Source organism: Melopsittacus undulatus, chromosome 6 (assembly GCF_012275295.1).
Source record: "Melopsittacus undulatus isolate bMelUnd1 chromosome 6, bMelUnd1.mat.Z, whole genome shotgun sequence".
Lineage (NCBI taxonomy): Eukaryota > Metazoa > Chordata > Aves > Psittaciformes > Psittaculidae > Melopsittacus > Melopsittacus undulatus.
In genome coordinates, this window is record NC_047532.1 from 14,515,195 (window position 1) to 14,540,242 (window position 25,048).

Below are 25,048 nucleotides of genomic sequence, written 5' to 3' on the forward strand. Positions count from 1 at the left end.
AATGCATGAAGAGGCCCAAGGTGCACAGTCATGAAATGGGTTGTACTTACAGGAACAGTCATTCCTAACAGCTCCAAAGGCTTCTGTTTGATGTCAGGTACTCAGAATATTATAGCTCACTTCTGAAAAAAAGGTAGAAAAACTGTAAAAGGAACAAAATTAGAAGCATTGAAAATTATACAGAGGCTGGAATTGTAACTGCTCTTCTCTCCTTGACTTCTTCCATTGTAGAGGCACCTCATTTCCTCAGAGGGGCAAAGGGATCTTCATTAAAGACAGCATTTCCCTCCCCTCAAACAGCTCTTCCTTTCTGTTAGGGCTTGGCAGTGGGAAGGACATCACACACCCTCATAGAACAGATACCTCCTGCTTCCCTGAATGAGGAAGCTCACCCTCTTTTTCCTGATATGCAGCCACTGCAAATACGTCCTTCTTAAAGCACCCTCTTTGGGCTTAACACCCAGGAACACACCATGCGGTAGACAAGGAATCAGTGACAGCAGCTCCAGACTTTGAGGGCCTGAAGTCTGGAATAAAAATGTGTCAAAATGAATTCCAGTAGCAGCTTAAATGACTGAGAGCTGATGGCATTCATAGTGCCAAGAACAGTGTGCCCTGCACAGTGCCATGACCACAGAAAGGTCTGTCCCTCTGAGGGACATTAATGGTCTGTTGAAGTGCCCCTGGTTTGCACTGTGTAAGAGGTAACTTTTAACTTCAAGTAAGTTCCAATTTGGTTCTCAGTGACTCAACAGAAATGACTAATGTCTCATTGCAGACTCACATGGAATCTCATAGTAAATCTCATCTTCCATTGTGTGTGCCACATGGCCCTTGAAGCACTCTATTACAGGCAGACACCCCTTGCAAGTGAAGCAAGTGAACAATAGGATTGATTCTTTGTATATGTTGGTCGTGTTTTGGCTTTCTCTCCATCCAGAAGCTTCAGGGGTGGGTGCACCCCTCACCCGAATGGTAAGCTGTGCAGTCTCAGAGCCTCACCACCCAGCCCAGGAGCACATCACTGTGTCTGCTGCCAGCTCCCCCATTCACCCACTAGCCCTGTGCCTGAGGGACACACACCATACATATCGGAACTGGGTTTTGTCTCAGATCCTTAGGAAGCATGGCTGATGCAGTCATTTTGCTCACCTCTCTACACACATGTGTCAATCCCCTTCCCCACAGTCTCTTGTGAAACCCATGAGCCAAGCTCAGCAGCTTTTGACAAATTCCTCATAGATAATTGCCTTCTGACAAGCTTCATGAATACTGGCAGCTGGCTACCAGAGAGTGGCACCCAAAATTAGTGTTCCCGCTGTGGGAGAAGCTCAGCTGTGACACATGCTGCTTGGCAGCAAGCAGCACACGTGGAGCACCACATCTGGCAGTGTCACAGGGGACAGCTGGATTTACCCTCATCTTGTGGCAGGCTGTTGATTGGGTGATGCTATGGAGAGGGGTGTCAGTGCAAGGGGAGCCAGCAGCTTCTGGGGTGAGGCAGCACAAGCTGTGATGTGGAAGGGGGGTGAGGGGATGTGAGAACAAGAGACTCTGTATGTCAAACTGAGCATGAGTGAAGGCATTGTGGTAAGGAAAAGATGTAAGAAGAGGAAAACTCGTTAATGAACAAACCCTGCAAGCTGCAGCACACACATGCTCCAAGCAGGGACCTTTTCCAGAGGAGGTGTGATCAGTAAGTCAAAAGTTGGACAGACTCAGGGTAGATGGAAGGAACCCTGCTTTATCCAGCAGAGGAGGTCCAAACTTCACTCTTCAGAGCCAACAGTGGGCAGATGGGTAAACTCCTCTGCATAGTGGCTGGGTATGACAGAAACTAAGGGTGACAGGGATTATGGTTTCATTTGGTTTTCTGATGAGGAGGCTTTGAGTGCATGGGATCATGCAGGACTTGGTTCCTGGACATCTGGATGTGGGGGGTGTTTAACATCTTCTTGCTTCTCTAGAGGGGTATGCTGATTGTAAGTACTCTGCTACTCTTTCTCATCTACCTCAAGCAAAGAACTGAACTGTGCTCAACAGCTGTGACAGTAAGGAAGGGGCTAGGAGAGGTACTTTTAACATTCGTGAACTGTTCCGGGGCGGGAATGTAAGGTAAAACATTGGAGTGTGTTTACTGGCCACCACACTGCTAAAACTGCCTTCTGAGGGGTTTTGAGCTTTTTGCATGAGTTATTGACAGGGGCTAGTAATAGTCTGCCAGCCTTAGAGAGCATAAACATCATGGTTTAGGTTCAGCAGTTTCCTCTGGGCTGTGCTGCCAATATACCTGCACTGGGTGTTGTAGGAGATGCAGCTGAAGTGTGAAATGACACAGTACAGACAAGGTTAAGTTGGTATTTGGCTCATCTTCCAAGCCTGATAATGTACGAACAGTGAGGATCTGGGGGAGTGGAAACTATTGTATTATAAAATGGACTGAAGCCGCCACTAGAAAAATGCTATTTTCACAACATAGCATCCTAGCTACTGACTTACTGTTATCAAAAGAGGCTTTGACAAATAAATCCTAGCATCACCTGGGAACATCTGACTTCTTAAAGCCCCTTCTGTCTGGCTTTTGGTGCAGAAAGCAAGTTGGTTTCACTGGCTGATTGACAAATGTTCTGTCTAGTGGGAGACAGAGATGATGTGGTTCATTTTTGTTGCTTTAGATCTGTCCAACAGCTGAGGACTCACTGTTCATGAGAGATTTTTGACTCATCTTAAGTCCCTGACAAAGGTGGCTGGAATCTTGCCTTAGTGGTTCTGCTCTTCAGAAACAGATGCTGACCTTCAGCCGTTGCTTATCCACCCAGAGGGGCTGTCACACATTCCTCACAGCTCCAGATTTTCATGTTGCCTTCTGGTTGCTCCATGTCACTGTGAGGTTTGAGAGAAATGCCATCCAGAACCCTGTCAGTGACAAGGGACACAGCCAGCAGAGCTGACACACAGCTTCCTGAATGTGTAGCTCTGCTCGTAGTGAACAGGAGAGAAAAGATGGGTGCTACAGGAGGAGAGAACGCAGGCCTCAGAGAGGGTGTGGGGTCGTCTGTGCTTTATAGCTTGACACTATGGGACAGCAAACTTCATTTGCTCCCTGCAGCCTTCAGAATACAATGTGAGTGCCTGCTCCGTTCCTCCACTGTGTGCAGGTTCCCTGGCCAAAACACTGGGAGATACATTGTAGACAAGCTTTAAGAAGAGGAGGAGAAGGGCAGAGAAATAGAGAAAAGATCAGGTTTTGACAAGAATTGTGCTGACCAGGAGACAGCCCTGTTTCCCCCCCCCCCCCCCCCCCCCCCCCCGTGATAGGGTGGCATTTACAAACAGTATTTGTAACTCTAGGCAGCAATCACTTCCGTGAGCTCCCCTCATTACAGAGCCTGGCCCCCAGTGAAGTCTTCATGCCAAAAGTCAGCATCAAGGCCCTGATCCCTTAGGTCTGTCTTAGTGCATGGCTTACTCTTTAGAAGGGAGACTATAAGAAAAATCTTAATCCAAGAGTCCTGGACAAAGCTTCCTCAACAAAGTATGTACTTGAGGGCATGGCAGACACTTGGTGCCTGACTGCCATGGTAGAGGAGAGTAGCCAGAGTGGCCCCCAGAATGGAACATCAACATCCTTCAGTACCTCTGTGTAAACCTTTTGTTTTCATGGTCTCACTAAAAATTTCTCCTGCTTGAAAGTCAAGTTAAAAAGTTTGAAATTACCAACAAAGAAACCCTGGTCCTGACCCCCCTTATGCAAACATAGTGCTCTGAGTTCAGGGTCTGATGTGGTGCTGGTATCAGGTACCACTCTGCTGTCAAATGAGCTCCATCATGCTGCAGGGTGGGAGTTCTGCCAAGTCCTGCTGGCTGGCAGGAGGAGTGCTTACAGGTCTGCAGTCAGAGCAAGGAAGAAGTGGACCACCTGAGGGCTGGAGGAGAGACACATGTCAAAATGCCTTGGTATGACTTTTGAGTGCTGTTCCAAGCACAGCAGGATTCACTGACATACTGGGCACCATGGATGTGACTCCCACAGCTGAAGTGGGCTGCTGTGTTTGTGTCTCGGGGTCAGGTGGGGGAACAGGGAAGGAGTTGGGGACTCTCCAGCACTTATTTGGATGTTTTCTTGCTTATCTGATTTTGCAAAATGCTGTGTGTTCACAGGCATGTACAGTGGCTCCAGCGCTAACCATAATGGTCCCTCACCGGGTATATTGCCACCTCCTCACGACATTCCTTCACGACACCATCCACTTGACTCTACCCTTTCCAGCCCACACCATCACCAGTCACCACTGGAGAGTGCCAGGGACGGGTATGTGTGTGAAAGATGATAACAAATGTTTAATTGTGTATTTTACTTTGCATGGATGCTGTTCCAATGGAAAACACTGGCCCAAAATGATTCTGTTTGGTTTAGAATCAGAATAATCTAGAAATCTAGAAACCTCAGAGGTCATGTCATCCATCCTCTGTGCAAAGCAGGGCAAACTTTGACTTTATGATGAGGTTATTCAGGGCCTTGGCCTTGTTTCTCCATAGCATGCAATTGCATTTAGATTCTGTTTTTATTTTATTCTTCCTTGGTGACTTCTGACAAGTTTGGATAAGTGCAGAGAATTTTTCTCAGCTCAAATGAGAACTCTCTCAAAGGGTAAACCCCCAAACCATGACTCAGGAATAAGGCAGTTTTTGCCTGAGTAAGACTTACTTAGTGTCAGAGCAGCAAATTTTCTCCCTGCCTTGCTCTCTGATAAGATTTTCTGTAACACATTTCTCAACAGCGGGCATTAATCAATGAGATCCTAAGTAGGGAAAAGTGTATTATCACTCTGATACATAGATTGTGTTGCTACAGCATGGATTGCATTGCATTGCTACGGTATCTCACATTTCTAGAGTACCATTTGCTCAAGGATATCATAACATCTCACCAGTAAAGAATCTCTGTAAACCACAAAATTATGCTCCACTCTTTTTGCTCAGGCTTTTTTTGGCACCTAGCCTCATGCAAATTAAATGTCAAACTTACAGTTTTATTTCCCGGCACTTGGGACAGGGAGGGGACTCTGATTTTGCTTTACTGATGGGAACCTGGGACATGGAGAGATTCAGGGATTTTCATTCCTAAAAATACTTTGGGGTTCTTTACTGAATACAGCAACTGAACGTAGAGTTTTCCCATCCTAGTCCAGTCACTGTCCCATCCCCCTTGTAACAAGCTTAGCTTCTGTACCCTGTTCCTCAGTCAGCCATCTCTTTTGACCTATGCCAGTGGCAGGTACCAGTGCTCCCTCCCAGTGTGTGATGCTCACAGGAATGGACTCATCCTGTCCTTGTCACATAAGATGCCTGTGCCCAGTCCTCTTCCTTCCCTGCCACCCACATTCCCAGCTTTGTATTTCCTGTTGGCAGGCTCATGCCCATGGCAGACTCATGGGCAACAGAAGGCATTGGGAATGCTATTTAGATGGAAATTACACTAGGTACATACAAAGTTTTCTGTAGTGGAGAAGACAGTGAGCACAAATAGGAGGAATAGGGACAGTTGAGAGTGAAGGTAATCCATGAGCAATGGGACTACTTGAGCCTGGGGGAGTAGGATCCCTTCCTCTCAGTGCTCCCCAGTGTGCTGCTCAGCTATTTCCTCTTGGAGCTGGTTTCTAGGGGAGTTAAGGCAAAGAATCCCAACAAAGAATAAAGTGAAGTGGAAGGATTTAATAGGCTGTCAGGGAGGTGGATTTGTTTCTGAGGCACTTCACATCCAGGTACCGTTCATAAGAAATGAAAGCAAAGACTTGACCAGAATGAGGGCAACAGTTTTCCAGTTTGAGCAGCCTGAAGCTCACTGATAAATTCTCCTTGCTGCCCTTCAAGACTCCATTCCAGAAACACCATGCTTGAGTGAGCTGAGTTTCTCACTGTGCTCCTGCTACAGCATTTTGAGCATTTGCTTAGACCAGAGGTGACGCCACCGCTGACGTCTGCTGTTTTCAGGTCTGGTGCAATAGCTATTCTTTCCCAGAGGAGACAATAGTGCTGATTATTATCTCAGTGCCTATACACCTACGTAATATAAAGTCTTTGCAGAAACACCATAGTTAATATCCTATGACAAAATGTAAGAGTGAAATGATAATGGATTTCTAACCATGATCAATTATGGAGAAAATGGAGAGTGGCATGTATTTTTGAATAGTTATTTTAAAACAGGCTATCTAGTTTCATAGCATAATCACATGGAATTTTTCAGCATCTCAAATACCCTTTTCTAAACTCAAAATAATCCACATTCAGCATCGTCATACCCAGTCTAAGATCCTTTTGCTGTCTTTAACTGTTTATGCTTACATTATTAATGACTGCTGAAATAAAGCCCACACATGACATTTCAACTGCAAGTAGAGAAACTTAGTGTGAACTAATAGGCCTTGAATTTCATTTTGCACAGTTTTGTTTAAAGCATTCATCCATTTAACTGGGCAAAATCACTTAATAATCTAATATTTGGAGCCACTGAATTGTAGAACTGTTACACTTTTGCCAGTTCATAGCAGTATGCCATTACTCATATGAAATATATATGGCCTACAATAGGAAAGAAACACCCACCACTGCCTTTCTTCATATTAGCTGCTTTCTGGCACACACAGAATGTTTTGCCTCATTTGTCAGCTGTCTCAGCATTCATGTTTAAGTAAATGCAAAGAATTTCTGTACTGTGAATCAGTCTGATGACAAGCCTGGATTGCATAGTTTCAGTCTGTGGAATGACCCAAATGATTACTATCAAGAAATCTAATTACTGAGTCATCAAATATGCACAAGGCCAAAAACTACATGAAGCAGAGTACAAATAGTCTACTCCAGTTTGACATAAGATTCTGAATTTGATTTAAAGGGGTTTTCTTATTCTTTAAAAAAAGCCCTCTGTTATACCACCCTTTGCCAAAGTCAATACCAAGTGCAGCAGTCAATTTTCCAAATGGTTTGCTAAGACATTTAAATAGTTTGACAAAATTATCTAATTCACTTGAAAATGTTCTAACAAAATCTGACTTCATTACCAAATGTATTTATACTGGCTTTATACAATACAGAGAGTATTTTTTTCGATTTCTGGCATGAGGTGTATGTTAGACCACAATTTTTACTCATATTGATACTAATTAAACTAAAAGTGTGTGACTGAGAAATATTTTGGCACCCAGAAAGTGGGTTTGTCATAATCCAGGTTTAAATATGCATTTAATTTTTATTTCAGGTAGCAAAGGTTTATTTTAGCATTTCTTGTAGCCCGTGCCATGTGTAATGTCTAACCCAGTTTCATTTTGCCTATTGCAAAAATAGTCTGGTTTGATTTGTAGCAGAATTAAGACAGAAACACAGCTTTTGGTATTAAATCTTAGGTGAATGTTGCACTTGGCTTTCTTTCTACTATTTTTTTAGCTGTTACTATCTAAGTCATTTTAAAATGTGCTTAATTTCAAGTGTAAACCTTCTCTTTAAATTCCAGTTTAGACTATTTAGTGTGATAAATTATCAGCTTAAATGAAACTGATAGGAATAAAGTTAAGTGAGGTTGAGTGGTGGCACCAAGTTAGGGATTTGCACCAATTTAGCTTAATGACCTAACAAGGTCACTTTGTAGGATTTGAACACGGTCCCTCTATATGGGACTGAGGCCCTCTGTCACTTGTGTTGCCCATAACAAACAGCACTTATGTTCTCCAAAGAAGCTGGGGGTACTGACAAATAATCACTGTACTGGAATGTTGATGCATCTCCAAGGGAAAGGAAAGTGAAACTATTTTTTGTATTCTATTTCTGCTCTGTAAACACAACAGTACATGAAGAACAAGTGGGATTAAGACATCTGTGATGTCCATAGGTGATGATTAATGAGACCTCTCAATCTAATCTTGTGAGTCTTTAACATAAGCGATTAAGTAATCAAGGTTAGAGGAAGGAGCTTACATGCTCTCTTTTGCTGGAGCTCTCACCAGCTAACTGTAACTAGCTCAAACTATGTTCCAGGCCTCCCTGAAGAGCCACTTTTAACCTATACAAAAATCACAAGAAACAGGATTTAGGAACAATCGAGTAAAAAGACGCATTTTAATCAGGCTGCTTAAACATCAGTTTTGTTTGCTTGCTACTTAGCACCTGTTAAGTCAAATACCATAGAAATACTTTAATGTAGAGAGTTCTCTGTTAACAATTTAGTCCTTCATTTCTCTTTACATGAAGTAACACCAGGTACACAGAGCTCCCCTTCTTGCTCAGCCAGGGAACATCAGATTTGAAATTGCTGATACATTTAAGGTTGAAAACAAATATGCAAGATAAAATCTTGGTGTGTTAGATTTGTGTAGACAACTACCTTGTTACACGTCAGCAATAAGAGGCTGTAAGCCAGCTCCTACCCCTGTTTAAGCCCTTGTAACACACATTGCCAGGACCCCCTCAGGTGCCTCCATTTCAAAGCAGAATGTGATCCAGCCCCCTGCACCTGCTCTCAGTGAGCTGCAGAGCTGGGAGATGATGATGGCATATAAAGGGTTTGGTGGGTGCTTGCTCATCAGATGAGATCACACTCAGACTGTGGCTGTAAGAGTTTCACTGGTTTTTGCAAGCAGCCAGTTTTCTGAAGCATGACTATTTCTGGGATAAGATTTAAGAAATCACCCCAAAACCAGTAAAAGAAATGGGGGAGATTCTTTTCTATGCTATCTCCTTGAACTGGCAGAATCCAGGCCAGGTAGGTAAATATGTTTGTATACCTAATTCTCATTACTTTAAGAGATGGGTGTTTTAACTACTTACATCTAACTTCTATTTGTGAACTCACATAAATAAGTTGAGTAGGAACTCATGGCTTGTTTCTAGAACCTTTGTAGGAAACAAACTTTTACTCTCTAGAAGTACTCTGGAGAACTGAATACCTCCACAGTTCTTATAACAGCTCCTAGGACCAAGGAGATACATCATTCATTCATTGTGGATTCCGCTAGAGAATACTCTTCATTTATAATACACAAGTCAGTGTTTTAGTCTTTCTTTCAAAAGCACTAAAACCAATAACAAGAAACAGATATCTCTGACAGCTGAAAGCGTTTTCAATGGAGGAAGCCAAGAACCCATCATAATTTATCTCAGTGTTATGGATCTGAGCACGCAAAAGGGGCATCAGTACATCTGTCCAAAGAAAGAACAATGTACAGGTGTGGAGCTGAGGTTCATGTAACAAAGAAACTCAGTAATTAAAAGCATCTGGTTTCAAATCCCAAGTCATTTATCTCATTGTAGAAAATGTGATCAGAATTCATTTATAATCATGTCCAGATAGGCCTATACAGTTTCCACCTCCCCCTTAAAGCAAAATTAGCATTATCATTAGCATAGGCTTACTTCAACAATACATGGTTACGAATAACTTAGTGCTTGATCGTGGGGTAAAACAGTGTTTGGCCACCAGCAGAAATAGGCAGGCATCTATTTCATTTGTGTTTCTAAAAAGGCTGGACTGACATTCATTAGAGCACCTTCATCAGTTTATCTCAAAGATGTAAGCAAAGCTCTCTTAAAGTAAGAAATAAGACAGTTGCAGAAGAAGGTGGGAGGTGGTCAGAGTAACTCAGAAGGCATTTAATATGGATTCAGTCGCAGCTCTTCCGCATCATGTTAATGATTTTAGCCATTACTGGGTTTATCTGTAGTTAAATTTACACTTCACATCTGTAAAGCTGGTTTTTTTTTCTTTTTTCTTCAAATTTTGTTTTACTCTCTAAGCAACCTTTGCAGCTAGATGCAGACCCTATACACCAAATGCAGTAATTTATCACAGTAGAGCAAGTTATTAAGTTATTTTAACACCTCCCACTATTTGGTATAGTGCCTTTTAGACCGTAAATTTGAAGGACGCAGACATAAGTTACCTGTACAGCACCTGCCTGCACCTGGAAGCATCCTGCTGCATATTTGCCAGGGAATAATGACCTGAAATGACTGAAGTAAGATAGATCAGTCAAGCATGCAGTGCATGCCGGATAATATGGAGTAGACGATACCTGTGTTTGATTGCATGTCTTTGTAGTTGACTTCCTGGCAATCACTTGAACCTAAGGCAGTACTCTTTATTGAAATCCATTTGATGTTTCTTTGACCACATTAATAAGGATTTTTTTACATTTGAAATCTATTTTCCTGCTAGATTGTCAGCAAGCATAAGTTTTCAAATTTCCCTTACAGTGGCTTCCACTGCAGTGATTCATTAGCTTCATTTCAAAGGTGACTGAACCCATCCTTATGAATAAAAATGTCTTTTAGATGGGCACAGTTCCCATAATGATCACTGTGATTAACTGCTCTGCAGAAATTGCACATACCAGGTCAGAACAATCGGGAGATATTCATGTAACAGAAGAAAATGTGTTTGTGTATACGAGTTTGTGCAGGTAATGAAATGCATCACAAAATACTGAGTTATGTTTTACACTTAACTACAGGTGTAGATATTAAGAGTGTAGCAGGAAAGGACCCCTTTAGCTCCTGTGTAAGTTTGAACCCAAAGCTGGTTTCATATCAGTGTTATTGGTATTATTAAAAACATTCTAAAGCAATTAAATGACCTAAGACTCTACAGTCACATTAAAGGTCCAGTGGATAAGTGTTCTCTAGAATGTTTATGAAGCTCTTCATATTCCTCATTGCTACTAGCTCCTGCACTCATTTGACACTGCTTAGAGCGTGGGTGAGGGGAAGATATAAAACTGTATTCAGGTGATGCACGACAGTATTCTGAATGAAAAATAGTATATTGTATTTATCTAGAAGCTAGGGAAAGGCTGTCATTGCCTCAGTCCTACTTTAAAAATGGAACATGCAGAGATGTGTCACATACTGCATTAGTAGCAGCGCCAGGGATAGATCCTGAGTGTCTCAACAGCAGCCACCTATTTGAGCTGGCCACAAGCAGAGGGAGAACAGAGAAAACCAGAAGCACAACACCAGAAACAGTGTTGTGTCTTGCAGCCATGGAGCAGAGACTGAGGCCTTGTCAGAAGGGCAGCGTGTCACAGCCCAGTGACTTGTTTGCTCAGTGTTTATACAAAAGGGTAATAAAACGCAATGATGCCCAGCAAGGTGATCTGCCTTGAAGGATTTATTATATATCAGGGAGGTGGGGGGAAGAGGAGAAAGGAAGAAAGAGGGAGAGAAGGAAAAGATTCCTTGCATTCCAGAAACGTAGCCAGAGGCACCTGGCAGTGATTAGTGCAAAGGTTCACCGGGCTTCAGATAGAGTCCGGCTTACAGAAAAAAAGAGTAAAGAAAGAAGTGAAGGGTATAACTGTTTCCTGAGCATGTGCTGACAGAAAATCCCAGAGGGCAAGACCCAGAACAGAAACACGTGGCAAGAGATTGGGCGCTATCCAGAGACCAGATTAGCACAGCTTTACACATCATTTTTAATATTATGGGAAGAGATGAAAATCAGTGCTCACTTTTTTTTTTTTCTTTATTTTTCCCATTAAAAAACATAATCTCCTGGTCCTGGAACTGAATTGCACTTTCTCACAATATAAGTAACTATAATGCTTGTGGGAGAGGTTTTATGAATGGAATGGTTGGAGTGCTGGAGGTTAGGGTAGAACCTAGTTTCATGGAAAATCTCAGTATTTGTAACTCAGTATTTGCTGCAATGCTGCACAGGTCAAGATAAAACACGGAGCTGGTTTGTTTTGTGCTTCTTACCCTCATGCTTTATATATACTTTTCCCAACCGTATGAGTTAAACATAATTCTCGAAGTCAAGATTGTTTGATACAATGATGTGCTATGCAAGAGAACTGTATTAGGGAATAGTCTTATAACCCAAAATATACCAAAACTATTTGAGATAAGGGACAGATGTTTTTCAGCCTGGATTTGGCTCTGTTTCCACTGAGCCCAATGAGATATGGGTTGAGGTTCTTTGTCTAGCTGAGGAATCTGCCAATCAAGACATCACATCATCAAAAAAAAAGGTTTTTCTATTGGAAACATCCCTATCTTAGATATTTCTGTTTTGCAGCTACACTTCATTCCTGGCTATTATTCAAGAATCTTGGTTTGAATTTAGTTTCATTATTTTACAATTTTCAGTTCCATTCAGGATTTAATAATTAACTATCCCGTATGTAGTTTTTAGCTGTCAAGAGATGATTGACTAGATCATGAAAAGGCTCATCTTAAATCAGCTCAAAATCTGGCTTTACAATTTCTTGCTCTGTCTTCTAGGAACAAGTCTTTAACAAAGACTACCTAAAGCAAAGTCTAAATCTATCTGTTTCTCAGACTAAGTTCTCTGGGTGAATACAGAAGATGTATCTGGATATCTTGTCAGAAAGCTCAGAAAAGTCAATGTGGACATGTATTTTTTGGTTCTTTATGTTGCAATAATACTGGAACAAGACATTTGTTGTGCATTGTGAAAATACACAAATTCTGATACATCTCTGCCTGCTTCAGGAAGCTGAAAGTGGCGGCAAGATAAGTAATTCTAAAATAAAGTAATGGTCTTTTAGATGTCTTTTCTATAGACCACCGCTAGCTCATGGCACACCTAGATAGTTCCTTCACATGGACTGTACTTACCATTTAGTATGACCTTTCACTGTCCAAAATACATTGTTAAAACATGACCACAAGAAAATGAATGTAAAAGTCTTACTTGGATTCTGTTTGATATTCCTAAAGGCATGCACTTTATAGAATGAGAGAAGACAGAGGAATTTCTATGTTTTGACTTTTACTTTTCTCTTTGAAAAAAAACCCTACTAAGATCAAGTTTCTGACTATTCCCATTGATACGAGTGACAAATATTTTGCAGCAGAGGTGGGGTATTGGCTCAGTGTCTATGTCTAGCACTTGGTTTAAAGACGCACCATGGGAAGTATCCCATCTGACTTCAAGAGCTGCCTTTAGGTAGCTGAGTGTTTGAAGACAGTGTTTAGCATGGTTTCAGAATGGGCACAGTCCCGTGGACAAGGTATGTTAGCAAGTTAGGATCAGTTGTTCCAATAGTTTTCTGTCAGTTGTATGGCTGAAGGTATTATAGAAACAAGATTTTTCTGATTAGTCCCCTTACTTAATTGTCTGCTGATGCATCCTCAGGAGAGGAATGCATTAGCTTTGCAATTCCACCTAAAATCATAGGTCCCTCAAGACTAGTATTATGTCTTCAGCGCCATCCTACACATGGTGCTTCAAAGGGAGTTTGAAAAAACCCACAATACCTGGTCAATCACACAAAGTTGCATGATGAGTGAAGAGAGAGAATTCCTCTCTGCCTCCTTGGGCGATCAGTTTACATCCTGAAGCACAAGATTTGATTACCCCTTGCTTAGCATGGAAATATTGGTTTTGGCCATTAAATTATTCAGTCCCTTTTTAAAAACTAGGTATTTTGTTTGATTCTGTGCCTTCCTGTGGCTATGAACGCCACAAACCGGGGCATGCTGTGTGAGCTAAATGTTCCTTTTGTTTCAAGCCAACCTGCTTCTCTCTGTGGTGCATGCCCTGTTGCTCCTGTTTCTTGGGCAGGGTGGAGAGGAGGCTGGCTCCTCCACTGCACCCCTGCAATCTGAAAAACTGCATTTTAAATACTCTTCTGTCAGTGGCATGCTCCTAGCTGGGCAGTTCTACTTTAAAAGAAAACCCTGTCTTACTATTCCAGTATGTCTTGAACTGGTTTTAAATCTCATGATAACTTTAATGCATCAAAACTGAACTGGTTTTACCACTCTGTGATAAACAGTCATTAATAAGAACTGCATCCAACTGTGCAGTTTCCTTTCTGTTATTAGTGCTCAAGAAAGCTGCACATTATTCATACACGACTGCTGTTCCCAAAGATACTGTAAATTCAAACCCAGCCAACACACGTAAGGAACACAGACTCTTTGGTGACCACCTCTCTGGATGACAGGGATTGAGAAGTACCCACTGTCATAAAGTCACCAAAATGAATCTTCAGGTGAAAAAGCTTTTCTACTTGCATCAAATGTTACAGACAGCAAATTTGTTAGCAATGGCAGTTTCATCAGTAGGCAACTGGAAATCTGCTGGATTCAGTAAGGGTTTGTTAGTAACTTCATTAGTGTCTGTAGCAGCTAATGGAGAGGAACAAGGTAAATGCATGGTTAACAGCTTACCTTTCACATAAGGGACATATGGTTTCTGATAGCAGAGTAGTAAAACCCTTGCAGTGGGTTAATTTGTTGTTTGAGTTACTAAGTGTTTTACCATGAAGCATCCTTGTAAGACAGGGTTTCAGCAGTCCAGCTACATCAGCAGTGCTAGCAGTCTGTAAGAACTGCTGATTCCTCTTAGCTTAGCCACAAAGTTAGGGACACAGCAAAAAGATTAACTCTCCTGAACAGAAATACTCAATTTAACCTTGAATTTGATGAATTAAGGAAGGATAAGGAGGTTTTTTACATGTGTGAGAGTATTTATTTATAAATCTCTCTATATATCTATATATAGGCACAGATATATATTAAAAGGCTCCCAAAGGACCTGCAAATTTAGTGAATTATACCAGTTACAATTAAAATAAAATATATGCTATATATTTATTATTAATATCCAAACCAAAGCAAACTGTGGTTGTAGTACAGTATTAACAGGAAATATCCAGCCTATTAGTTAGGGAAACATATTTGCCTGAGCTACTGCTTGGGAATTTTTAATGCATCCAGCTGAGTTCCTGGTTTAAGTACTTTAGAGTTTCTTCTTCTACACAGAAGGCACCTCCTTTTAAACTTTTTTTTGTTACTAATGCATTATCTCTTTGTTGTGCATCAGGAATGATTCTTCCTCTCTTTTAACACCCTGAGTATCACAGCAACCTATTTAGTAAGCAGATATTCAGAGGGGAATTAAAAACACGGCACTGGGAACTGGACAGTTAGTTGATGAAAAAACTCCCTCAGAGTGTGCCAGTGCACATTCACACATGCATACACTTCATACATCATATTTTAGGGACCAGCTTGAGCTGTGGGCATTGTGATGACAAATCTAGCTACTTGTGCTAATTTCTCCAGATTTTTTTCTCCTGAGCAACACTCTTTCCTGGCTAAAAGCTCTGCCTTAACTTCTGGGAAACAAGTTAAATTCCCTCTTCAGGAGAGACTGAGCAGAATGTAGCAGATTTTACGGTGACCTGCTCAACTGTATGAAACTCTTCCAGCGATGTCAAGTGTTACACAGCGTTTTCAGGGTTTCAGCTCAAGTTCCTGTGCTACAGGAAGCTCCTAGGATACTGGCTGCCAGCAGACAGCAATGTTTGCTGAGCTCCAGTGAGTGACAGCAGTGCCGAGCTAGCAGCTCTGCACGGCCGTTCAGCTCACCCCTCCTGCCTCGCAGGGGGAACCTCAAATGCTCTTAACCTGCCATTTGAAAGGCTTTGAGGCAGACACTATCACAACTTTGAGCTCACACACAGGAAAAAGAGGGATGCAATCCAGAGTGAATGGGGAGAAGCACTGCTTTGAAAATAACACTAAAAACGGTTAAATTCTCACATGGGTAAGATTTAAATAGCCTCTGGGAGTGGTTAAACTGGGTAGGGAAGCTGGGATTTTCAGTATTTCCACAGCCAGGCACCTTAAATGTACCATTTTTGTTTGGCATGTCAGATGTTTGGATAGGATATAAAAATGGGCTTCCTCGAGCATCCTCACAAACAAAGCACTGGGCAGCGAGCCGCCTGGCAGGCCTCTGATGGGGTACTCATTTCCCAGCAGTAGCCGGGACAAGACATTTCAAGAGAAGGCAGAGGAAACCCAACCCAGGCAGTTGCAGAGTATTCGCTCACCAGAAGTATTTTCCTCTCATTCAGAGTGGTTTCTGGCTCTCCAGGCATTGGAGTTTTTAGTACCTCTTTTGTTTCTCCTTTAAATGCATGTGTGGTCATTATCCATATAAATGTCACTATCATGATCTCTTTGAGCTATTATCTTTCCAATGAAAACAACTGCAATCTTTTCAATCTCCTTTCTGATAGAAGCATTTCCAGGCTCCTAAAGTATTTCTGGCGTGTGGAGGACAGTGTCTCCATGGGTGCCACTTGAAGGGGCTGGTATCCATGCTGTAATCTGTGGTTGTGTTTTGCTGGCATCCACTCTGCAGCCTCGAACGAGCCCAGAGAGAGCAAAGGCTCTTCTGTAGGTCCCAGCAAATAATCTCAGCCCCATCTTCATGCAAGAGTTCACCATAGACATGCATCTGAGAGCATTTGCAGCTTGTAGCCGGGCTGCGCGACAGCTCATTTGTGTTAAACTATTGCTCTACTGAGACCTCTGAGGAAAAACTAGAGCCACAAGGGAGCTGACCTTAGCGTTTAGCTGCTACTCAGCACATAAACTCGGTATTTTCCCCCGAGCATCTGCTCTTCAGATTCCGTTCAGGCTCCAGAGAGCATTTTCTGTCTCTGACCTGAAGAGGGCACAGGTGGCCCCTGCGTTCCCTTGTCCATGTTCAGCAACTCTGCAGCCTTTACAGGACAAGGGCCATCCCAGCTCTGTTGTTGGGATTATTTTCCAGTTCTTAGATATTTGGCTTGAAAATATCCTTGCCTTCAGCCATTTAAAAATACTGGTTGAATTCTTCAGTTTGGTTTGGGGGTATTCAGAGTCTCTGTGGTTTCTATTATGTGCCTTCTTTTCCTGTTTTGGGAGATGGAATTATTTCAGCATAGGACGGGCTTTGACTGGTTGATTTATTTAAGCCCCTTTTAATAGAGTGTCAGTGTGACAGCTTTTGGCAGTGTTCCTCTGCCTCTCCTGTTAAATTTGATTAAGCTGTTGTCACCATTAATTCACAGTTCATCTATATTTACCTCTTGAATGCTCCCATGGAGTGCTTAGCCCTAAGTCAAGCATAGCCTCACTCCCCAGGTTTAAACCTAACTACTCCAAGAAGCAGTTGCACAAACTGGTGAGGAATTCCTATTGCAAATGGTGGCTTATGGTGTTGGAATGCCTTGTGCAGTGGTGGAGGAAGACACCTGTGAAAGATCTGATCTGGGTTTTAGTTCATTTTTAGTACACTTGCAGTGTTTTTTGCTCAGTATTTCTTTCCAGCCCATGTATTATTTCTTTCCAGTGACATGTGTTAAAACATGCAGGGGTATTTTTATCCCTGCCCATCAGGACCTATACCTGTGAAGGTGCTTTTCAGCAGAGTGGCTCTCAAACACACAAGTGTTTTTTCTTGTGTCTGGATGTTCTAGTGCTGCTCAAAGATCTGCTGCTTATGTTTAGCAAAGGCTCCAGGAGCAGCAGAGAGTATATGGTGACTATAGTGTCCATACAGCCCACACATTTGACAGTGTAACAATGGGCTTTGGAGGAAAAGGCCACTTGTCACACCTACTGTAGGAAGGTAAAAGATACAAGTTCTACCTCTTTACTGATTTACAGAGTTAGTATAATACAGCTCAAAAAGAGGCTTGTACATGAGTGCCATGTCTTTGGTCTCATCTTCTGCACCAGCCATCTCTTTGGCTGTAAATGGCCAAAAGTCAGCTCTCTGGTCTGTCCCAGCTGGGCCAGCTGCTGTAGCAGCCCTTGGTAGGATGGTCATGTCGTGGCAGGGAGTACTGAAGCTTCTCTGCTCCACTGGTGGCAAATGCCCAGGGACTTCATAGGAGTGGGTTGGTGAGGATCTTCCTCAGTGAGGAAGTCAGTCCTTGGTGAGGACCATGCAAGGACTCAGTGTTTGGTGAGGGCTGCCCCAGGACTCCTGTGCTGGCCCCAGTTCCAGACATCTGGGTGAGATTTAACACCTCTCAGGTATAGCCACTTCCCAGGCTTATGCTGAGCAGTGCCTCCACAAGCAAACACTTTGTTACAATTACGAAGACACTAAAACAATTTACTTGCTTAACTATATTTTCCACTTCTGTTTCCTGGATATGCATCTCAGCTCACAGAATTTTAACTGAAAACTGAGCTGTGTTGAAGTTGCTTGCTGAGAAGTGGTGTCATTTTGATCATGTCGTTATGGCTAGTACAGGAACTCAGTGGAAAGGAATACAAATCCTTTTGTTTCCTCCTAATGAAGACCTGAAAGTAGCACTACATCTGTTATCTTTCTTTTTCAACATAATTTCTTCCTGCAAAATAAATGTTTCTATAGTTCTGTATTATGGAAATAGCACCTTTCAAGTATTTTATTTTCCCATACTGTGATGTGATATGTGAAGTTTTTCTGTCTTTTCTTTTTCTAGGCTTGCTCCCAACATCATCTCTCCACTTGTCAGCCCCCTGAAAGCATTAGTTCCACCTTCCCTATTGCAGAAACATGGTTCTCCATCATCACACAGCCAGTCACCAAATGGGCAGCAGTTTTCTGGAATACCAAATAAACCATACACGCAATTTCAAAACCAGTCTGTACAGCAGGGATCTCAAGGTAACTCTTTTCTGTTTTCTTTCTTTTCCTAATTTCTAGGTGGAGAGAAAGAATTTATTGCAGTTTTTGTATTTTTTTGGCCAATACTTATATATTGGCCGAAATATACATCTTATATACCTATATAATAATACAATTCAGACACTGACAGCATTTCAATGGGGGCTCCAATTTTTAAAGTGGTTTGATACACATACAAAGTGTTTAGACCAGCTCATGCTATGATATGGTATCCTAACGGGAAGTTTCTCCACTGCAGATCTCTTGCACTTAGGTTTTTTAGTAGGTTGCTACTAGCCATGCACCTCATCCGACCATCCAGATGAGATGAAGAGATGAGGATTGTCATCCAGCCTTCCATCAGCTTGGTGAGAGGGACTCTGCCAGAGCCAGAGTCTCTAGTCCCAGAAGGTATGGGCTGAAGTAGACCTTGGCAGTGTCGTCTCAGTCCACTGACAGTGATGCACTACACGAGTTTAGAGAGATACTTTGCTATTTGTTATTTGGAAGTTGAGCACCTGTGTTATTTTATACACTAATATGCCAAGGCACAAAGTACCAGTGTGACTTCAGGACAGGAATGACAGCAGCTAAACACTAAGCAGCTGTTCCACTGCTTAATTTAAACCATTTTCCAATCTGGATTACTCAGCTTTTTTCATCGGGAGCTTATTTACCTATTGCAGAGTTGGGCTGTGGGAACTAAGTAATGGTTCTGCAGTTTCTGCAGTGTAAATTAGAAAGAGATATTATTATCAAAAATTCTTCCAGTGACAGGAGCTTGCATATTTAAGAACTCTGTGCTATAATCCGGGTGGAATGCTGCTTAAATGTGGTAAACAGTCACAATAAAGAAGTGTGCAGGACGTGTCTGGTCGCAAGAATAACCAAGTGTGCAAGTTTATTCAGGCAGATAACCAGGTTTTTGGGAACTTGTTTCACAGCTGTACTGTCACTTATATAAGGTAATTTTTGGCTAGCAAAGTATTACATATGATCTATTTACCAGTGGGCAAAACAGGTGGTTTGGTTTCTCTCAGTAGATGCTAAGGGTAGGTCTGAAACCCAGGGCCTGAGCACAAACCCAGTGAGCAATTCACAGCTGTAGCAGGGTTCAGTATCCCAGCAGTTCCCTCAGACTTTCCTTCTCCAAGACGCATTTTTGCTCCTTGGTTGGATTGACTTAGTCTGAAAAGTTAAAGCGTATTATAGGAAACGATTTGTGCTGAAGGAAAAACTAACTCAACCTGATGCTCAACAGATTATTCAATTTAAAAAGATTAACTCTAAGGGAAAAGTGGCAGATTTATGATAGCGTATAATGATATATGATTATGTTACTATAATGAGCTAAATAACTACAAACCACAAGAGGAAAGTTTAGCAGCTCATTACTATGGCAGAAACAAATGCATAGACAGAACAAGTTTTGAACCACTTAAATAAATTGACTTTATTCCTTAAGAAAACCACATTTCCTTTTGAATGGATTGTTGCTTTCTAAGTGTTATGTTGTGTGGTTTTGAAAAAGCCATAATTTTCCACTTTGACCAAATGTTGAAGTATTATTATAAATTCATTATGGAAATGGTCAATCAAAAATCAATTTTGATTAGCAGTCTTTGAAATCAGTTGATGTGTAACCTGTACTTAGCTGTACTGGTTCTATGTCTTTTTTGCATCTCAGTTCATTAACAGCACACTATTCTAATGGAATCTGTAGTAACTTGTGAGTTTTGAACTTTTGGAACATTATATACATCTTTGTGTGGAAGTCTGCATCTATCTAGAAGCACAGAAACACTGTGGACGTGAAATATTTAGAAGACAGCGAGCTTCATCAAGCTGGTAGCAGAAATATTGATAATGAAAGAATAAGCTGACCTTACTTAAATGTTTAAACCTAGCTGTAGTAAGATCACATGGAAATTATTACATGCTGAAAGAATTTGGCAGGCAATGGAATCCTGTAGTTATTTATATCTGACATGACTTCTTGTCAGAAGTTTTATGGAATTTGAAAAGCTGAGATTTATTTGCACATACATGTAAATGACATGACATAACACGATGGCATTTAATAGGCATATTTCAATTATTTGCTCATTACATCATTCATTTGAAAGCTGCTTGAAGTTTTCTAGGCTGTGCCTTAGAGAAACAGAGGCAGCCAGTGCACTGTGTGAAGTGGTTAACTGCAGCTTTTCTGTCACAAATTATTTCAAAGCAAATTTTTAACTAAATGTTATGTTTGGAACTAGGTTTATTCCTTTATTAACTGCTATATTTCTACATCTACTGTCCATAAACCATTTCATAGTGATTCCTTAAACTGACAGGACATTTAGTAAATTCTTCACTTGAAAATGAACCTCAGAAAACTTTTGATTGAAATCAAAACTGAAGGAAAACCCGAAATCCATGTGGAAAAAAAAATATTGGTGAAACACTGGCTGCCAAATCAGTATTACACTTCTGCAGTCCTAGAAGGAGCAGGGCTCTTTGCACCAGACAAGCCTTCTTGCTTACTTCATACTAACCACTGAAGGAAGTCTTTTTCAAGAACTAGTAAAAATACTCCATGTTTAGTTTACTCTGATCCATATGTGGTTGTTAATTGAACCGTTATTTATGGGATATTAATCATAATTCCTAATACTTTCTGTGTAAACCATTTGAAGAAATCCAAAGGAACCACAACTAAATGGCATGAACCAAAAGCACCCTTGTTTCATACTGCACATTTTAGAGGTGTTATAAATGCAGTAAGGCTCTGACTTGTACTACATACGCAAATCAAACATTGTAGTGCCTGCGAGCAACAAATTTCATTTCCTGTGGTTGTGTAAAATGAATGAAACCTTATCTGGCAAGAGCAGCCGTTGTTACAAAAGTCCTTGTGGTTGCTTTAACTTACATGGCCTTTCCATCTCTTGTCTAACTACTTTGGGGTTTGGGAACACTTAGTGCTTAAACAAGCTGGCAGTTTTCCCTTTTTAATAGTGTGAAAGATGTGTGAGGCTCAGATCCTCTGAACAGCCTGACTGGCCTCTTGAGCCATGCTGTGCTACTGAAGGCCATCAGGAAGAGCCAACCTACCTGGTACTAAAATAAACTTTCCAATTGTTCCCCTGAAGCAGCGGGTGGAATATAGAAATGATGTAAAAAGTCATGAAAACAGTCTAACTGACATAGCAACTCACTGATCCTGCAGTCCTTCAGCCTGGAGGCATGCAGTTTCAGTCACTCCAAGATTCATTTCCACCTTCCAGGATTAACATTTCAGCTGGCTACATTTTGAAACACAGCTTTTAATACAACAAGCACAATTCTTCCTACCCAGCCTCTACCCCTTTCTAATAGGGCCCCACTGTCTCATCATTTCTCTGAAGCTCATGGAAAAGGAAGCTTTCATTATACTGCTGAGGTCAGAAGGATTAGAAGTCCCTTTTTTAGTGCCATGGTTTGTTTTACGTGACCAGTGACCAGCACTGCAACCTTTCCCTTCCTCATGCTGACGTCTTTCTTTAGTTTGCCACCTACATTTATCACATCTTGAATCACATTAGAATTGGAATGCTGCATTTCTCTGTATTTCCTTCAGGAAGCACTTAGCAGAAATTTGCTCCTGGTCATTACAACAGTGAAGTAACACTAGTATTTTCCTACATTGTGTCTCTCCACTGGATAGTTCAAGTCACTTTTTTGTGCTGCCGTTTCAGATTATCACACAGTGATGCTGAGGGACAGATGCTGCAGTCCAGCGGAGAATTTGAATGCTTATGGAGCATTTTAGTTTTTTCCAGACTTCTGATTCTGAGGCAGTTCTCTGCCTCAGGTATGTTTTCCTGACCAGCTAGACAGAGAAACTGAAAACACTTCACAAGAAATCTTTACCCATAGGTCTTGAAAAAACCCTGGATCCAACTAGTTTCAATCCGGTTCTGTCAGGCTTGGCTGTTCTCTGATTTTTGAAGTCACTGTGCCAGCCCTGTAGATCATAAAGATGTTTAATAGATCTAACAAAGGCAAGCCTGGGAGCATGACAAAAGGGCAGCAATTACAGAGACAGAGAAAATACACGTCATGCCTTCCCTAGAAGTGATGTGTATAGCAGACTTTCTGGAAGAGGTTCACTTTTTTCCCTAGCAGTGCATATAAGTGCTCTCTGCAACCAGTTACACCTCATCTGAAGCCAAGTGTCTCATTTTTTTCACTGTTCATCTCAGAAGGAGGTATTTTTAGAAGGTTTATAGCAGGGAGTTCATATTTTGTAAACAGAAAAGTCAGGATAATTATCAAAAGCCAATCAATAAAGCCCTGTACCTAAAACCACATCAAAAGATGGCTTTGCTACCTCTCATAAGAGCTCTTTGGTTGTTTGAGCCAGACTCTCCAGGCCGTAAATAGAGGTGGCTGTCTATTTATTCCAAGGAAGGACATGCATCATTTAATACTCAGCTTTCCAAATTTCTCAGCCTTCTTCTATGTAGCAGCAAATACAAACAGCTTTGGTACAGTGTGTGTAGTGTCTTTATCTAACACAGTCATCCATTAGTACTTCACCAATCATGGATATCAACAGTTTAGGTATTTTGTGGTGGAGGATTATAGGTTCTTAAGAAATGAATCATCTAATCCATGCAGATTCTGCCAAAACACATATGAGACTGTGAAACTTCAGAGCAAATCTTTCCCCACTCGATGAGTTCATTGTGTTTTTACTAAAGAATTGCCTCAGCCTTATTTATTATCACCTTAGAAAACATGACCAGACTGAACAGATGCTACCTATATCCTTGGTCAAACTTTGGAATTAACGTGAAAACGTAGAATAAAACAGGGGATCTTTCTTAACAGGAAAAACCTGATACACTGCATGATTTGTAAGGGACAAATCTCCCCTGTACAGCACCCAGCCTCTTTGGTGATAGGCACCTAAACCACCAGACTGAATAGCTGCACAACCAGCCCAGCAAGTCACTGCTGAGTGGGGCTGTGCTGGCTTTTGTCAGCAGCTGATGTGGTTGTGTCTGTTTGGCTGAACTACCTGGTTCCTTAGAAAGCATTTCAGTCTGAGTAAGGCTGAGGGAAGAAAAGCAACAGCTCTGTATTTTTTCTGACAAATAGAGAATATGGCAAATAGAGAAATCCTGATAGCACATTCTACTAAACTTAAAGCCTGACTTGGTTAACTTCACTTGCATATAAGGGAAGAAGCATCATTTCAGAGGGGACTTTGAGAGAAGGTAAGAAAACAGATAGTTATTATGACTGTGCAAATAGTGTGTGATACACCTGGAATCAGGAAGAGGTTATTGAGGTAGGAGGAAGGAAAATCATTAAATCAGGCCATGGTTGGTATACATCTTGTGGCATGCTTTGAGGTTGTCCTTAAGGGAGCAAATAACATTTTCTTTTAGGATGTTGGCACATACTTCCAAGTTGTAAAATTCCTTCCTCAGCAATTCATTTGTCCTTTACTGTTACCTACTCTCTTTTGTTGTGCAGAAGCCACAGTTTCTGCTGGCAAAACCCAAAGTACGTAGCTTTGAACACAAGTGGGCTATTGACTAGGTTCAGCTGATCTGCTGCTTGAAATGAAGCACATCCCTGAGATTTTTGCTTGATGGGGATCAGAGTCCACAGCACCTTGTGGGAATGAGTCTGATGTAGCTTCTATATTTTATGCCTTATAGAACAGCGTGATCATTATTCCATAGTTAAAACTAAGAGACTAAAAACTCCCACAATAGTAATGAAATACTGCGACAAGAATAGATCTAATACCATTACAGTGGTGTTAAAATGTGTGTGTGATATCTGTTTTCAGGTTACCAAGGCAGCTTTCACTCAATACAAAACTGTTTCCACTATGGAGACTGCTACAGAACAATGGACCAGTCTGTCACCAATGATGTCCTCACAGGGGAATCCCACTGCTTTAATCCTCTGCGACAGAATGGCTATCACATACTCAATGCACCTTTAGCTTCAACAGGTAATTTATTCTGCCCATAAGGAATTGCCCATGTGATATTTTTAGGAGGAGGAGAAAAGAACACATTTTATAGTCAATGTTATTACAAAAATATACTTGCATGAAAAGCTCAGTCACTGAAATTCGTTTGCATCTATAAAAATCCCAGGAGAAAAGCTAATTTATTTTCTTTAATCCTGCCGTATTTGACTGACGGACAACCAAATTCTTTCATTCTGCTGGATATCACAGGCAGCACACACCTTCAGGAGAGCTGACAAACAAGACACCTCTCACAGTTATTGTATGGGCTATTCATGGTACATCTCTGCAGGTATGCTCACAGAGGCTTTTATAGTCAGATCAAAGTTAAGAAGGTAGATAGTTAACACAACTCTGAAGAAAACAGCAGCAGGGACTTTTACTCCTTCAAAGCAGGAATAAAAGGGTGGCTTCGTTTCGCAATCCTGATGTTTACAAAATGGGAAGGCACTGCTTCCATAAATTCAGCTAAAAAGACCACTTTGGTTTTGTTCAGCAGTTCCTTTGTGTTTGTGCTTTGCACATTCATGGCAATTGTGTTTTTCCATTTAACTACATATTTG

At 41.4% G+C, this 25,048-nt stretch overlaps 1 protein-coding gene across 1 annotated transcript in view; it reads left to right on the forward strand.

The window, feature by feature from the left end:
• GLIS1 (GLIS family zinc finger 1) overlaps positions 1-25,048 on the forward strand; it is a 195,821-nt gene that overhangs the window by 167,655 nt on the left and 3,118 nt on the right. Inside the window, exons 7-9 of the mRNA XM_005151142.3 lie at positions 4,162-4,312; positions 18,279-18,463; positions 24,297-24,464. Coding sequence (XP_005151199.3) covers positions 4,162-4,312; positions 18,279-18,463; positions 24,297-24,464 — 504 coding nt within the window. The remainder of the gene's footprint in view (positions 1-4,161; positions 4,313-18,278; positions 18,464-24,296; positions 24,465-25,048) is intronic.